Source organism: Rhinopithecus roxellana, chromosome 8 (assembly GCF_007565055.1).
Source record: "Rhinopithecus roxellana isolate Shanxi Qingling chromosome 8, ASM756505v1, whole genome shotgun sequence".
Taxonomy (NCBI): Eukaryota; Metazoa; Chordata; class Mammalia; order Primates; family Cercopithecidae; genus Rhinopithecus; species Rhinopithecus roxellana.
The window spans coordinates 9,265,090-9,280,762 of record NC_044556.1 but is presented as its reverse complement, the minus strand read 5'-3'; the positions used below and the strand labels follow the sequence as shown (position 1 = coordinate 9,280,762).

General features: G+C 42.1%; 1 protein-coding gene across 2 annotated transcripts in view; it reads right to left on the bottom strand.

The window, feature by feature from the left end:
- Window positions 1–15,673, bottom strand: part of LOC104674117 (adhesion G protein-coupled receptor E1-like) — a 31,445-nt gene continuing 15,772 nt past the window's right edge. For both annotated transcript variants that reach the window (XM_030936275.1, XM_030936276.1), the window contains 5 exons: window positions 14,514–14,602; window positions 12,781–12,864; window positions 6,160–6,337; window positions 3,591–3,710; window positions 1–338 (listed from right to left, as the gene is read on the bottom strand). In XM_030936275.1, coding sequence (XP_030792135.1) covers window positions 16–338; window positions 3,591–3,710; window positions 6,160–6,337; window positions 12,781–12,864; window positions 14,514–14,602 — 794 coding nt within the window. In that variant the 3' untranslated portion in view covers window positions 1–15. The remainder of the gene's footprint in view (window positions 339–3,590; window positions 3,711–6,159; window positions 6,338–12,780; window positions 12,865–14,513; window positions 14,603–15,673) is intronic.

The following is a 15,673-nucleotide window of genomic DNA, read 5'->3' as shown; positions in this document are numbered from 1 at the left end:
GATTGACTTGAATTGCTAGAAATTGTGGAAGCTTACCGACCTCAATAGCTTCCCATCAAAAAGGAGAGTTAAGGAAATCGAGAGACGAGGAGTTCCCAACAGGCAGACAGGAATCTCAGTAGAGACCTCTTCACAAACCTGAATGTTCTCCAGAGTGTAGATGACTGGATCTGAGAAGCCATCTTTCTTCTCCCCAGTCATGATGCCCCCAACGACTCGAGAATTCATCTTCAGCTTGATCTTGGAGATGGTCAGGGGAGCCTGGTGGTCTTGGAAGAAGCGTTCATTTAAAACAGACTCCATGCCCACAAAGGAGACAAAAGCCACACCAGTGGTCCCTGCAGGTTTCCCCAAAGGAAAAAAAGAGGGAATCATTTGCTCAATAGTTATTATAGAAGATCAAACACACACACACACACAGATACACACACGAGAGAGAGAGAGAGAGAGAGAGAGAGAGAGAAAGAGAGAGAGAGAGAGAGAGAGAGAGAGAGAGAGAGAGAGAGAGAGAGAGAAGCACCTCACTGTGCTGCTCTGAGATTGAAATAACCAGCGGACTTCCAGAACCATTAAAAAATAAATCTCCGGCTGGGCATGGTGGCTCACGCCTATAATCCCAGCACTTTGGGAGGCCGAGGCAGATGGATCACAAGGTCAGGAGATCCAGACCATCCTGGCCAACATAGTGAAACTCCATCTCTACTAAAATACAAAAAATTAGCCCAGTGTAGTGATGCACACCTGTAGCTCCAGCTACTTGGGAGGCTGAGGCAGGGGAATCACTTGAACCTGGGAGGCGGAGATTGTAGTGAGCCAAGATCGCACCACTGCACTCCAGCCTGGTGACACAGCAAGACTCAGTCTCAAAACAAAACAACAAAACAAAACAAAAACTTCCACAGCTGGGCAGAGTGGCTCACACCTGTAATCCCAGCACTTTGGTAGGCCAAGGCAAGTGGATCACTTGAGGTCAGGGGTTCAAGACCAGCCTGGCCAAAATGGTGAAACCCCGTCTCTACTAAAAATAAAAAAAAACTAGCTGAGCATGGTGGCAGGTGCCTGTAGTCCCAGCTACTCGGGAGGCTGAGACACGAGAATCACTTGAATCCAGGAGGCGGAGGTTGCTGTGAGCCAAGACCATGCCATTGGACTCCAGCCTGGGCAACAGAACAAGACTCCATCTCAAAAAAAAGGAAAAGAAAAAGAAGAAGGAGAAGAAGAAGAAGAAGGAGGAGGAGGAAGAGGAGGAGGAGGAAGAAGAAGAAGAAGAGGAGGAGGAGGAGGAGGAGGAGAGAGGAAGTGCTCAATTTATGATGTCTGGGGGGACATCCAAGGGGTCCCTCCATTAGCTTGGCAGTGGCAGATGAAGCCTGGGGGATGGTACTGTCTGGTTCAGACAGAAAGCTGTGGACAGCAAGCCACCCAGGTGCTGAGGCAAGAGATCGAGGGCACAAGCTGTTCCAGTATAATAAAATATGTAAAATAAGAATAGTCATACTAGATATAGATCATAGATATGATTATGTATGAATATCATTAATCATTAGTTTGTAACAATGACTCTTTACTCCAATATTATAATAATCCTTGCTCTACAATTGTAACTTAGGAAAAACCAAGCCATACAGAGATAGGAGCTGAGGGGACATAGTGAGAAGTGACCAGAAGACAGGAGTGTGAGCCTTCTGTTATGCCTGGGCAGGGCCACCAGAGGGCTCCTTGGTCTAGCGGTAACACCAGCATCTGGGAAGATGCCCGTTGCCAAGCAGACCGTGGTCTAGCGGTAGTGTCAGTGTCAAGGAAAAACACCTGCTACTTAGCAGACAGGGAAGACAGGGAAAGGGAGTCTCCCTTTTCCCGGAGGAGTTTAGAGAAGGCTCTACTCCTCCACCTCTTGTGGAGGGCCTGACTGATGTTATCTGGAGGCCTAACCATCTCCCTGTGATGCTGTGCTTCAGTGGTCACACTCCTAGTCCGCTTTCATGTTCCATCCTGTACACCTGACTTTGCCTTCTAGATAACAGTAGCAAATTAGTGAAAGTACTAAAAGTCTCTGATATGCAGAAATAATGGTGTAAGCTGTCTCTCTCTCTCTCCTCTCTTTCTCTCTGCCTCGGCTGCCAGGCAGGGAAGGGCCCCCTGTCCAGTGGACATGTGACCCACGTGACCTTACCTATCACTGGAGATGGCTCACACTCCTTACCCTGCCCCCTTGTCTTGTATCCAATAAATATCAGCTCAGCCTGGCATTCCAGGCCACTACCGGTCTCCACGTCTTGGTGGAAGTGTTCCCCCGGGCCCAGCTGTCTTTTCTTTTATCTCTTTGTCTTGTGTCTTTATTCCTACAATCTCTTGTCTCCGCACACGGGGAGAAAAACCCACTGACCCTGTGGGGCTGGACCCTACAGGAAGTGGCATAGGACGTATCCCTGTCTCTCTCTTTCCACCTCGGCCTCCCAAGGTGTTGGGATTACAGGTGTGAGCCACCACGCCCAGTGACCTTCAATTCTTCTCCCTCTCTCCCCCACGTTCCTGGTGCTCCAGCCCACTCTACTATTAGTTCCATGACCATACCAAGCTTTTTTTCAACACAGAGTCATAGCTTGTACTTCCTGTAACACACTCTCTCCTACTTTCTCTACCTATTCCTCAGGACTTCGCTTAAATATCTCTTCCATTTTGCACATTAAAGTATTAATCACAGTGTTAATCATAGGCATAGATCAGATCAGGGGCTGGAAAACTGTGGCCTATGGGCCAATCTGGCTGTCACCTACTTTTTTAAATAAAGTTTTATTGAAACATGCCCAGGCACATTCATATATTGTCTATGAATGCTTTTGAACTATAATGGTAGTTAAGTTGTTGTGATAGAGGCTGTATTAATTGCAATGCTTAAAATAGTTACTAACGAGCCCTCTACAGAAAAAGTTTGCCATCCCTGACACAGATTAGCAGTGTCCAACAGAAATATAGTATGAACCACATATGTAATTTTAAATTTTCTAGTACACATTTTTTTAAAGTAAAAAAAAGATAAAATTAATTTTAATAATATATTAACTCAGTATAAGCCAAATATTATCATTTCAACATATAAATGTGATATTTTAAAATTTAAAAATATAGTTTAAATATTGCATATTTAAAAATTTTAAATATTACATATTTTAAAATTTTAAATATTTTAAAAATTTAAATATTTTTTATTTTTACATTATTTTAAATACAAAAAAATGACTAGTGAGATGTTTTAATCCTTCTTTTTGGGCACCAAGCCTTTGAAATATGGTGTTTATTTTAGGTTTACAGTAGTTCTCAACCTGGCTTAATCAAATTTCAACTGCTCAACAGCTGAATGTGACCAGTTCATATCATATAGGCCAGTGAAGGTCTCAATACTCCAGTATTACAAGCTCATTTAATGTTTGACTTCCCTAGCAGATGGAAAACTCTCCGAGGGCATAGGCCATTTCTGCCCTCATTGGTTCTCAACCATCTGGCACTGGTCTTGGCACCTTGAAACGGAATCAATAAATGCTTATTAATGGAATACACCATCACCTGCATTCTCAGGAGAGGAACTGTACCTGTGGATTCAGATTCCTCAATTGTGGAACACCTGATCTTCATCTTATCCCCCTTGGCTGCCAAGTTCAAGTTCACATTCTCTTCACTGCATTCTTTGTTGATAACTTTGCTCTCAATGTCTAAAAAGAGAAAGGGAGAGTTCCTATGAGGTCGCCCAGAAAGTCGGTCATGAATTTGGTTTCTGTCCAAAAAAAGGTACACATCCATCTTGACAAGCAGAGAAAAAGAATAGAAAGTTCGATTCATGATAGGAAAGATCTTGAGTCCCATGATGAATGATAGGGGGACCATAGCACCAAACAAATGAGTAGCCCAGCTGGAGCCTTAGAAGCGAGCTCTTATATCCTCGGAGGTGCATCAGGGAAAGATGGGGTCAAAGTCAACAGTGATGGAAGGCAACAGTCATGATCCTCTCTCTACTCTAAGTTTTGTTTTTGTTTTTGTTTTTTGTTTTTGTTGTTGTTGTTTTTTTTTTTTTTTTGAGACAGAGTCTCGCTCTGTTGCCCGGGCTGGAGTGCAGTGGTGCGATCTTGTCTCACTGCAAGCTCCGCCTCCCGGGTTCACACCATTCTCCTGCCTCAGCCTCCCAAGTAGCTGGGATTACAGATGCCCTCCATCATGCCCAGCTAATTTTTTGTAGTTTTAGTACAGACGGGGTTTCACCGTGTTAGCCAGGATGGTCTCGATCTCCTGACCTCGTAATACGCCCGCCTCGGCCTCCCAAAGTGCTGGGATTACAGGCGTGAGCCACTGCCCCAGGCCTCGTATGTTTTCTAAAACCAAACTAAATAGTAAGGGATTGGGGCAAGCCTAGCATGGTACACAAGAGATCAGGTTCTGCAGTCAGATGGTGGTAACTGGGAGGTCCAGCTCTGTGGCGCACTAGCTGCCTAAATTTGAGCATTGACTTAACCTCTCTATGCCTCCTATTTCTCATCTGTATCATGGCAACACATTGCAGGACCTAACCCCCTGGCCCTTCCTGAAAATAAACTAGATAATGGAACCAGAAGAATCCTTGTAAAATATAACCCAGATAATACCATACCTGTTCCCAAATTTTCCAATGTCTTTTCATCTCACTTCAAATAAAATCTTGGCTGGGTGTGGTGGTTCAGGCCTGTAATCCTAGTACTTTGGGAGGTCAAGCAGGAGGATCGCTTGAGCTCAGGAGTTCAAGACCAGCATGGGCAACATAGCAAGACCTCATTTCTACCAAAAATTTTAAAAACTAGACAAGCATGGTAGTGCACACCTATAGTTCCCAGCTACTCAGGAGGCTGAGGCAGGAGGATCGCGAAACTGTAGTGAGCTATGATCGCACCACTGAACTCCAGCCTAGGTAACAGAGTGGGACCCTGTCTCAAAAAAAAAAAGAAAAAGAAAAACCTCAAGTCCCTACATTTATCTACATTTCCATCTCCCTTCCTTTCTCTTACTGCTATCACCATCTTCAATGCCACTTCAGCCACACTGGGTACCTCATTGTTCCTTGAATTCTCCAGGTATTCCTGCACTTGCTCTTTCTCCAGATATTTACATGACTTTCTTCCCTGACATCCCTGCCCTAGTGAGACTTACCCTGATCTCACTATATAAAGTAGCAACTCTCCCTCTAATCCCAACCCTCTCTAACCTCCCTAGCCTGTTGCATTTTTTCTCAGTAGCACTACCTCTATTTGGTATACCAGATGTCTGTTTGTTTATTGTCTGACTCAACTCACTAAAATATAAGATTCATGAGGCTAATTTTGTTCACTACTGGTTGGAGTCCACCAAATGCTTTATTTCCACCTCTTGGCCTTCTGGGCATCCATTAGGTTGGAACTTCCTAGGTTTATGTGAATGATACTGGAACTACTACCAGGAGTAGGGTGCTAATGTAAAAGATCTACAGCACCAACTATTCCCAAGTAGTCATCTATCAAGTATATATGAGTCAGGAAAAGATCAGTCTTGCAGCAGTAACAAACAACCCTAAGTCTTAGTGGATTAAAAAAACAAGGGTTTATATCTCATTAATGCTTTGTATCTATTGTAAATTGACTTGAGGCCATGTTCCATATTATCTTTATTCTGGCACCCAGGCAGATGGAGCAGCTGTGACCTGAAGCATTGCTAATCATATGGGCAGAGGGAAAGAAAGTTCTGGAAAGTCACATACTGGCAACTACTCTATTCCCCAACTTATTGGCCTGAACTAGTCCCCAAATCCCACCTAACCACACAGTAGCCAGGAAGTACAATTCTACGTGGGCCCAGCAGGGCAAACAGGAAGTACTTGAGCACAGCCTATGGCTGTCATAGCTTAGCCCAGCACATAACAGCTAATCAGCAAATATTTGTAGAATAAATTAATGATATGGTCTTAGCATAGTGCCTGGCCTTTGCCAAGTGCTCAGTGAATGGAAAATGTTGTCAATATGATTAGACTTACTTTGCTGTGAATTCAAGGTATTTAAACAGTTGGAGTAAGAATGGGTGGGAAACCCAGGGAAAATCCCATTGCCAAAGTCAACTCTCAAAATCATCACCTAGATGTAACCTTGCACGAAGGGTATCTCCTACCTACGTAATCCGTCCGAACAGTCTGAGTGACATTTGCTGAGGGTTTCAAAAAAGCTGCCAGCGTCATGCTTTCCACGCTCTCCAGGAAGACTGTGGCCAGGGAGGACGTCTCTTCCTTGGTGAATTTGGTCCACGTGGATATTCGTTTAAGCACAGGGACAAAGCTCTCAGTTGTATTCTGCAAGGAAAGACGTGTTTGTTCATTCTCTCTCTCTCATTAATGAAATAACAACTGTCTTTTTTCTCATTAATGTGGCACATATACACCATGGAATACTATGCAGCCATAAAAAAGGATGAGTTCGTGTCCTTTGTAGGGATATGGATGCAGCTGGAAACCATCATTCTCAGCAAACTATCGCAAGAACAGAAGACCAAATACCGCATGTTCTCACTCATAGGTGGGAATTGAACAATGAGATCACTTGGACACAGGGTGGGGAACATCACACACCAGATCCTGTTGTGGAGAGGGGGGATGGGGGAGGGATAGCATTAGGAGATATACCTAATGTAAATGACGAATTAATGGGTGCAGCACACCAACATGGCACATGTAGACATATGTAACAAACCTGCACGTTGTGCACATGTACCCTAGAACTTAAAGTATAGTAAAAAATAATAATAATTCAAAAAAAGAAAAGGAATAGGCTGGGAGTCAATCCAAAGGAGAATTAAAAGGGGCATCCACTCGGGCTCCTTTTTCTGATTCAAGAAACCCCACTAGAAACACAAACTGAGGCCGGGCGCGGTGGCTCACGCCTGTAATCCCAGCACTTTGGGAGGCCGAGGCGGGCAGATCACGAGGTCTGGAGATCGAGACCATCCTGGTTAACACAGTGAAACCCCGTCTCTACTAAAATTACAAAACAATTAGCCAGGCATGGTGGCGGGTGCCTGTAGTCCCAGCTACTTGGGAGGCTGAGGCAGAAGAATGGCGTGAACCCGGGAGGCAGAGCTTGCAGTGAGCAGAGATCATGCCATTGCACTCCAGCCTGGGTGACACAGCGAGACTCCGTCTCAAAAAAAAAAAAAAAAAAAAAAAAAAGAAATACAAATTGAGTCCGAGTGCAGTGGCTCACACCCGTAAGCCCAGCACTTTAGGAGGCTGAGGTGGGTGGATCATGAGGTCAGCAGTTCGAGACCAGCCTGGCGAACACAGTGAAACCCTGTCTCTACTAAAAATACAAAAAAAATGTAGCCGGGCGTGGTGGCATGTGCCTGTAATCCCAGCTACTCGGGAGGCTGAGGCAGGAGAATAGCTTGAACCCAGGAGGCAGAGGTTGCAGTGAGCTGAGGTCGCACCACTGCGCTCCAACCTGGGCGACAGTGCGAGAGGCCATCTCAAAAAAGAAGAAAAGAAATACAAATTCAAGTGCAGGAATTCAAGACCAGTCTGGACAATATAATAAGACCCCATCTCTACAAACAAATTAAAAATGAGCAGGCACGGTGGTGCATGACTCTAGTCCCAGCGACTCAGGAGGCTGAAGTGGTAGGATCTCTTGAGCCCTGGAGTTCAAGGCTGCAGTGAGCTGTGATCACTCCACTGCACTCCAGCGTGGGTGACAGAGTGAGATCTTGTCAAAAGCAAGCAAGCAAGAAAGATAAATTGATGTAACCTTTATGCAATGTAGTAAGTTTGTACCTATAACCATGTAAATTGCATATACCCTTTGACTCAGCAATTCCCCTTCCAGGAATTAATCATTCCAGAAATACTTAAAAGTTATGCAAGGATCTTGTCCAGTGGTGTTCATTTTGGGATAGTTTGTGGAAAGCCTCAGTGCCTTACAGGTTGGGTCAATAAATGAAAATGAAATCAAATAATGAGATAGCCATATAGCTGTTAAAATGAATATTGCAGTACACCTACAGGCAACAACAAGCAAAAAGGTCTCCGAGCCATTGTTAACCAAAGCAAATCACAGAGTATCATGTATATAGTATCGTATTTGGTTTAGAAACAATTGGTTTAACTTTAAATTATATATTATGGTATTTATGTTCTGGCATATATAAATAAAAATAGCACACACTTTTTATGAGCCAGGTGTTGCTCTAAATGTCTTTTATATATTAACTTGTTTAATTTGTAGAAGATATCTAGGAAGTAGAGGCTATTTATGATTATTTTGATGTTTGAAAGGAGAAACAAGGACTCCTATCTAGCAGGTGGAAGAACCATGATTTGAACCTTGACAGTCTGGCAGCAGAGGCTGAATCATTAATCACTGTCTTAAACCTCTCAAATAAGTGCTCAATAAAATGACTCCAATGTGTGTGCGTGTGTGTGTGTGCGCTTATGTATGTGAGTGTGTGTATATGTATGTGTTGGGCTGTGTACATGTGTGCATGTGTGTGTATCTCTGTGTATGTCTATGTATGCCTATCTGTGTATGTGTGTTTGTGTATATGTATGTATATGTGTGTGTATATATGTGTGTTCGTGAATGTGTGTACATTTGTATATGCCTGTGTGTATATATGTGTGTATGTGTGTGAGGAACGTGTATATGTGTGTGTATGTATGTGTATGTGTGTATCTGTGTGTAGATGTCTGTGTATGTCTGTATGTGTGTATGGGTATATGCATATATGTGTGTCTACCTGTGTGTATGTGTGTAAATGTGTGTGGGGTGTGTGTGTAAGTGTGTGAGTGCATGTGTGTTTGTATGTGTTATATGTATGTGCATATGCATATGTGTGTATGTGTGTACTTATGTGTGTGCATGTGTGTGCATGTGGGGGAGATGTATATGTGTGTATATGTGTATGTGTGTATTTGTGTGTATGTATCCAGTGTACATGTATGTGTGTATGTGTGTGTGCATGTGTGTATATGTGTGTGTTTATTTGTATGTGTATGTATGTATATGTGTGTATGTGTGTACATGCTCACAAGGTAAAAAGGGGAAGATACTTTTCTACCTCTTAACACTGGATATGTCTGAAGAAGAGGATTAAGGTAAGAAAAACAATAACAGCAATAATAATAGTAATATTCATGTGATTACCCTTATTGATTATCATCAATAAATGGATTATCACATGTAACTCTGACCCAAGCAAAAAAAAACCCAAAACACTAAAAGGAATTCAGAACCTAATACATGCAGGAAAATGTATTAAATGAATTAAATCCAGTCGGATGGTAGAGGAAATTAAACTGAAATTTGAGCAGCAACACAAATTTCTATCTATCCAAATTAGACGATAAAAGGAAAAAAAGGATTTCAACAAACACGGGGTAAGCAGGACATTTGACAGATATGTGCCCAAAAGAAACAGGATGCCCTGAGTTCTGTATTCCCCGAAAGGTATGGGTGTGGGATTCCCCTCCCCACTGACATAGCAGAAATATCTCAACTAGCACCATCTCCAGGAAACATATTACTCAATTCTACAGCTGAAAGCTCTTCAAATCCTGCCCATCTGATTTGTCAAGTCTATTCTTCCTAGCTAGGAAAGTTACGTTATATCCTCAGGAAAGTTAGAAAATTTTAGGCCAACTAAAACTCCTTAGTAGGATTTGTGTTAAATTTAGAAGTTTTTGACATCTTTAGCATAATCTGGAAACATCTGTTATTTAAACAGTTGGGGCTGGGTGTGGTGGCTTGGTGCCTGTAATGCCAGCACTTTGGGAGGCTGAGGTGGGTGGATCACCTGAGGTCAGGAGTTCGAGACCAGCCTGGCCAACATGGCGAAACCCCTTCTTTACTAAAAATACAAAATATTATCCAGGTGTGGTGGTGGGTGCCTGTAGGCTGAGCTACTTGGGAGGCTGAGACAGAAGAATGGCGTGAATCCAGGGGGTGGAGCTTGCAGTGAGCCGAAACGGCGCCACTGCACTCCAGCCTGGGCAACAGAGCGAAACTCTTTCCCCCCTCAAAAAAAAGAGTTGGAACAGTTTGACACATTAGAGATGCTAACCAATTAACCACATGATTTTTATTGCAAAAAGCAATTAGACTTGTTATTTTAATATGAACAATTTAAGATAACCATATTTAATGTCTAAAAGAATCTGAATTACTACATTTACAGATTCAATCAATTGGATTTATGAGTCGCTGAGGACCCAGGCGACTTTGCCTGTTAGATTTGTAAATCCTCTTCACTAGGTACTTGAAATTTGCGTGGAGTGGGGAAGGGGGATTTGGAATATTTATAAACATAGTATAAAACATTTGAGGAAATTGAACTGTTTGTAAATAGGGTTAGCCATTTACAAAAATTTAATCTGAAAACCCTAGGAATGAATGTATACTTTATGAATAAATTTATTAATTTAAAATTAATAAAATTATAAGTAAAAAGTTATTCTTATTTTCATACAGAAATAACCAGATTTATAAAGAAAATGACAATGTCAATGAGTTCAACGTAAAGCTTGAGAAAAACTAGGTTTTGGCCAGACGTGGTGGCTCACACCTGTAATCCTAGCATTTTGGGAGGCTGAGGTGGGTGGATCACCTGGGGTCGGGAGTTTGAGGCCAACCTGACCAACATGGAGAAACCCCCTCTCTACTAAAAATAGAAAATTAGCTGGATGTAGTGGTGCATGCCTATAATCCCAGCTACCTGGGAGGCTGAGACAGGAGAATCACTTGAACCTGGGAGGTGGAGGTTGCGGTGAGCCGAGATTACACCATTGCACTCCAGCCTGGGCAACAAGAGTGAAACTCTATCTCAAAAAAAAAAAAGAAAGAAAGAAAAACTTAATATCAACAACTGTAATAACCTAACAACTCCTAGGTATTTATGCTGGAGAAATTAAAATTTATGCTCATATATATATATATATATATACACACACACACACACACAGACACACACAAACTATATATGGATGTTTGTTTATAGCAGCTCTATTGATAATCTCCAAAATACTGGAAATAATCCAAATGTCTTTCAAAGATGAACAGATAAACTAAATGATGACACATTGATAAAATGGAATATTACTCGGTAATGAAAAAGGAATGAAGCACTGATCCATGCTACAACGTGGATGAACCTCAAGGACATCACGCTCAGTGAGAGAAATCAGACACAAAAGGACAAATCCTGTGTGATCTCACTCCTAGGAGGTTTCTAGAGTCACCAGAATCACGGAGACAGAAAGTAGGATGGTGGGTGCCAGGGGCTGGAGATTGGGATGCGAAGTGAGTGTTTCAGGGGGACAGAGTGGGATATTTTGTTTTTTTTTATTTTTGTTGTTTTTGTTTTGTTTTGTTTTGAGATGAAGTCTCACTCTGTTGCCCAGGCTGCAGTGCAGTGGCTCTATCTCAGCTCACTGCAACCTCCACCTCCCGGGTTCAAGTGATTCCCCTGCCTCAGCTTCCTGAGTAGCTGGGACAACAGGCACGTGCCACCATGCCTAGATAATTTTTTGTATTTTAGTAGAGATGGTGTTTCACCATGTTGGCCAGGATGGTCTCGATCTCCTGACCTCTTCCTGACCTCATGATCTGCCTGCCTCGGCCTCCCAAAGTGCTGGGATTACAGGCTGAGCCACCACGCTCTGCCGGGGACAGCGTTTTTTGGGAAAGATGAGAAAGTTCTCGAGATGGATAGTGGTGATGGTTATACAGCAATGAGAATGTGCTGAATCTCATTCACGGTAAAGAGGAAGGAAGAGAAAAGAGGAAGAAAGAGGAGGAGGAGGAGGAAATGGCACTGTTTATACACACACTATTCAGGCATCTCAAATGCATTATGCTGAGTCAAAGAAGCCAGTCTCAAAAGACCACATACTATGTGGTTTCATTTATTTAACAATCTTTAAAAGACAAAACTCCAGTGACAGAGACTAGATCAGGAATTTGTAGAGGTTAGTGGTGGAGGGAGTATCTGACTATAAAGGAGAAGCCCAAAGGATTTCATGTCCTCCCCTCCCTGGCTTAAAATCCATCTATTAGCCTAATACACAAGGGGGGAAATGAACAAACCACAGCTACACACTACAACATGAAGGATGTGTTTACTACAACACACAATTTTCTACTCTGCTCTATTTCACTCAATATCATGCCTCTTAGAGGCAATCATGCATATGACTATGGATGTATGTTTTTTATATGTGTGACTTCTCACTCCACATTAAGATGCAGAACAGTTTAGAGATAATTAAACTGTTCTGCATCTTAATTATAGTGGTAGTTCCACAAATCTATTCAGGTGAGAAAACTCATCGAACTATACAAGTAAAAAGGTAATTTACTATGTGCTAATTTTTCAAATCTTACAGCTATAAAAAATCAAATATTAATTCACAATCCATTAATTATAAAGAGATCTTTCTTTCCTTTATTTATTTATTTTTTTTGACGGACTCTCAGTCTGTTGCCAAGGCTGGAGTGCAGTGGTGCTCTCTGGGCTCACCACAACCATGCCCAGCTAATTTTTGTATTTGTAGTAGAGACAGGGTTTCATCATGTTGGCTAGGCTGGTCTCGAACTCCTGACTTCAAGTGATTCACATGCCTCAACCTCCCAAAGTGCTGGGATTACGGGTGTGAGCCACCACGCCAGACCATAAAGACATCTTTCTGCACCCAAAGTGTGCCCAGGATGTTTGAAACTCAAAACATAATTTAAAAGACCCAATCGTTACCTTCAGAGAAACTACAGTCGTTTTATTTTCACACACATTGTCCAGCACACTGAAGATGTTATTTATTTGTGCACAAAAGGAGACCTGTGACCCAGAAAAATAAAAAGAGCATTTGTGAGCATGAATCCATCTATTCCCCCAAGCATGTAATCTATAAATTAGCCCATAAAGCCCATCATATGAGGTAGCCCTGAATTCCTGAGTCTGTAGAATTCTCAGGGAAATAAAAACTCATTGTTTGATCAGAATTAGAATCATATCACCTTTTCCTTCCATGAATAAAAAAAGCAAACATAAACAAATAGCAAAACTACTTAGTGATATTAAAAGGAGAGGAAATGTATGAACTAACAGTGGTCCATATGGAATATTATTCAGCCATAAAAAGGAATGGAGTTCTCTGATATGTACTACAGCATGAATAAACCTTGAAAATATCATGCTAAGTGAAAGAAGCCAGACACAAAGGAGAAAATATCGCATAATTCCATTTCTATAAAATGTCAAGAATAGACAAATCCATGGAGACAGAAAGCTGATTAGTGTTTGCCACGGGCTAGTGGGAGGGGAAAATGGGGAGTGACTGCTTAATGATAAAAATATTCCAGAACCTGGCTGAGCATGGTGGCTCACACCTGTAATCCCAGCACTTTGGGAGGCTGAGGTGGGCAGATCACCTGAGGTCAGGAGTTTGAGACCAGCCCTGGTCAACATGGCGAAACCCCTCTCTACTAAAAACACAAAAATTAGCCAGGCATGGTGGTGGGTGCCTGTAGTCCCAGCTATTCAGGAGGCTGAGGCAGGAAGAATTGTTTGAACCCGGGAGGTGGAGGTTGCAGTGAGCCAAGATCACCCCACTGCACTCCAGCCTGGGCAACAGAGCAAGACTCCATCTCAAAAAAAAAAAAAAAAAAAAAAAAAAAAACCAGCAATTCTAGAACTAGATTGAGGTGATGACTGCATAACATTGTGAATGGTCTAAGTGCCACTGAATTGCACACTTCAAAATAGTTAAAGTGGTGAATTTTATGTTACGTGTACCTCACTGCAATTTAAAAAGAAAAACAGTGGTCCAAAGCTAATTTACAAGCTCATATTTAGAATAGTGACATTAATGTCTAAAGAGGCCATGGAGTCTTTACTCATTGCAATGACTTCATTAGACAATCAGGATGTCCAAATTCCTTTTGGTCTGGCTGGCTGTGTAACACCCCCACACCAGCATCCCTCAGTTGCAGCATCAACACCTTCACCGACAGGAAGACTCCAATACATTCTCTTATTCTTTTATTAAGAGAATCCTCAAGTTTTCAATAGGCAAATATCCTCTCTTCGCAGCTTCCCTTGCAGCTAGATGTGACCACGTGACTAATTTCTACCCAATCAGGTGCAAGCAGAAGTGGTGCTGGGTCATACACCTGAAGAGAAGGATCATGCCTTTCACTTCCTCTTCTCCCCTTCCCACAAGCTGGAATGCAGATGTGAGGGCAGGAGCTGGAGCAGCCATCTTGGACCACAAAGTGAGAGGCTTGTGTTGATGCTGGCAGAGCATAATGGAGCCATTGTACGAACTCTGCACAGCTTACACTCAGCTGGTTACAGAGGAGAAAAATAAACTGCTGTCTGGTTTTGGCCACTATTACTTTTGCCTTTGTTAGAACTGCAAAAACAACATTCTACCTGAATGACTTCTAAGAAAACCTCAGAAACTAGGAACCTTAAGAAATACTTGCATATTCAGGTTTCACTGTGGTTCTCTCTTGGCATTGCTGGACCTGCTCATTATCAGGTATCACATCTTCCTTACATTTGAAGGGAACCCCTAGGAAGAAAACAACAGCAACCAAAAAAATTTCAACCTCAGCAAAATATGATGAAAATTCACATCTGATTTCATGTCCTCCCCTCCCTGGCTTAAAATCCATCTATTAGCCTAATACACGAGGGGGAAAATGAACAAACCACAGCTACACACTACAACATGAAGGATGTGTTTACTACAGCACACAATTTTCTACTTTGCTCTATTTCACTCAATATCATGCCTCTTAGAGGCAATCATGCATATGACTATGGATGTATGTTTTTTATATGTGTGACTTCTCACTCCATATTATGTCCCTGCACAACTTATACTCTAAGAGGCATGATAATGAGTGAAACAGAGCAAATTAGAGAAGTCATACATATAAAAGACATACATCTATAGTCATATGTAGTATGATACCACTTTTACAAAACTCCAAAACAAGCAATACTAGGCAGATATTGTTTAGGGGTACGTACCAGGGGAAAATATTTTTTTAAGTAGGGAAATAATAAACACAAAATTCCAAGTGGTTTTCTGAGGAGGATACGAGGAGATAGAGTGGAGAAGAAACGTATAGGAGAACCAGTGGCATTGTTATTATCTTTATTATATTGGGAAATACATCAGCTATATTCATTTGCTTGTTATACTTCATTGCCTCCAATAAGGTACACATATTTTTAATGTGATAAATAATCCATACTTTAACAGTTTTAAACCTTTCATGGTTCCCCATTATTCTTGGGGGGGAAAGGACTCTGAAATTCTTTTTTAAAAGAAAGGGTTGGCCGGGCATGGTGGCTCACACCTGTAATCCCAGCACTTTGAGAGGCCGAGGTGGGCGGATCACAAGGTCAGGAGTTCAAGAACAGCTTGGCCAGCATGGTGAAACCCCGTCTCTACTAAAAATACAAAAATTAGCTGGGTGTGGTGGGGGCACCTGTAATCCTAGCTACTCGGCAGGCCGAAGCAGAAGAATCATTTGAACCCAGAGATGGAGGTTGCAGTGAGCTGAGATAGCGCCACTGCACTCCAGTCTGGGCGACAGAGGGAGACTCCGTCAAAAAAAAAAAAAAAAAAAAG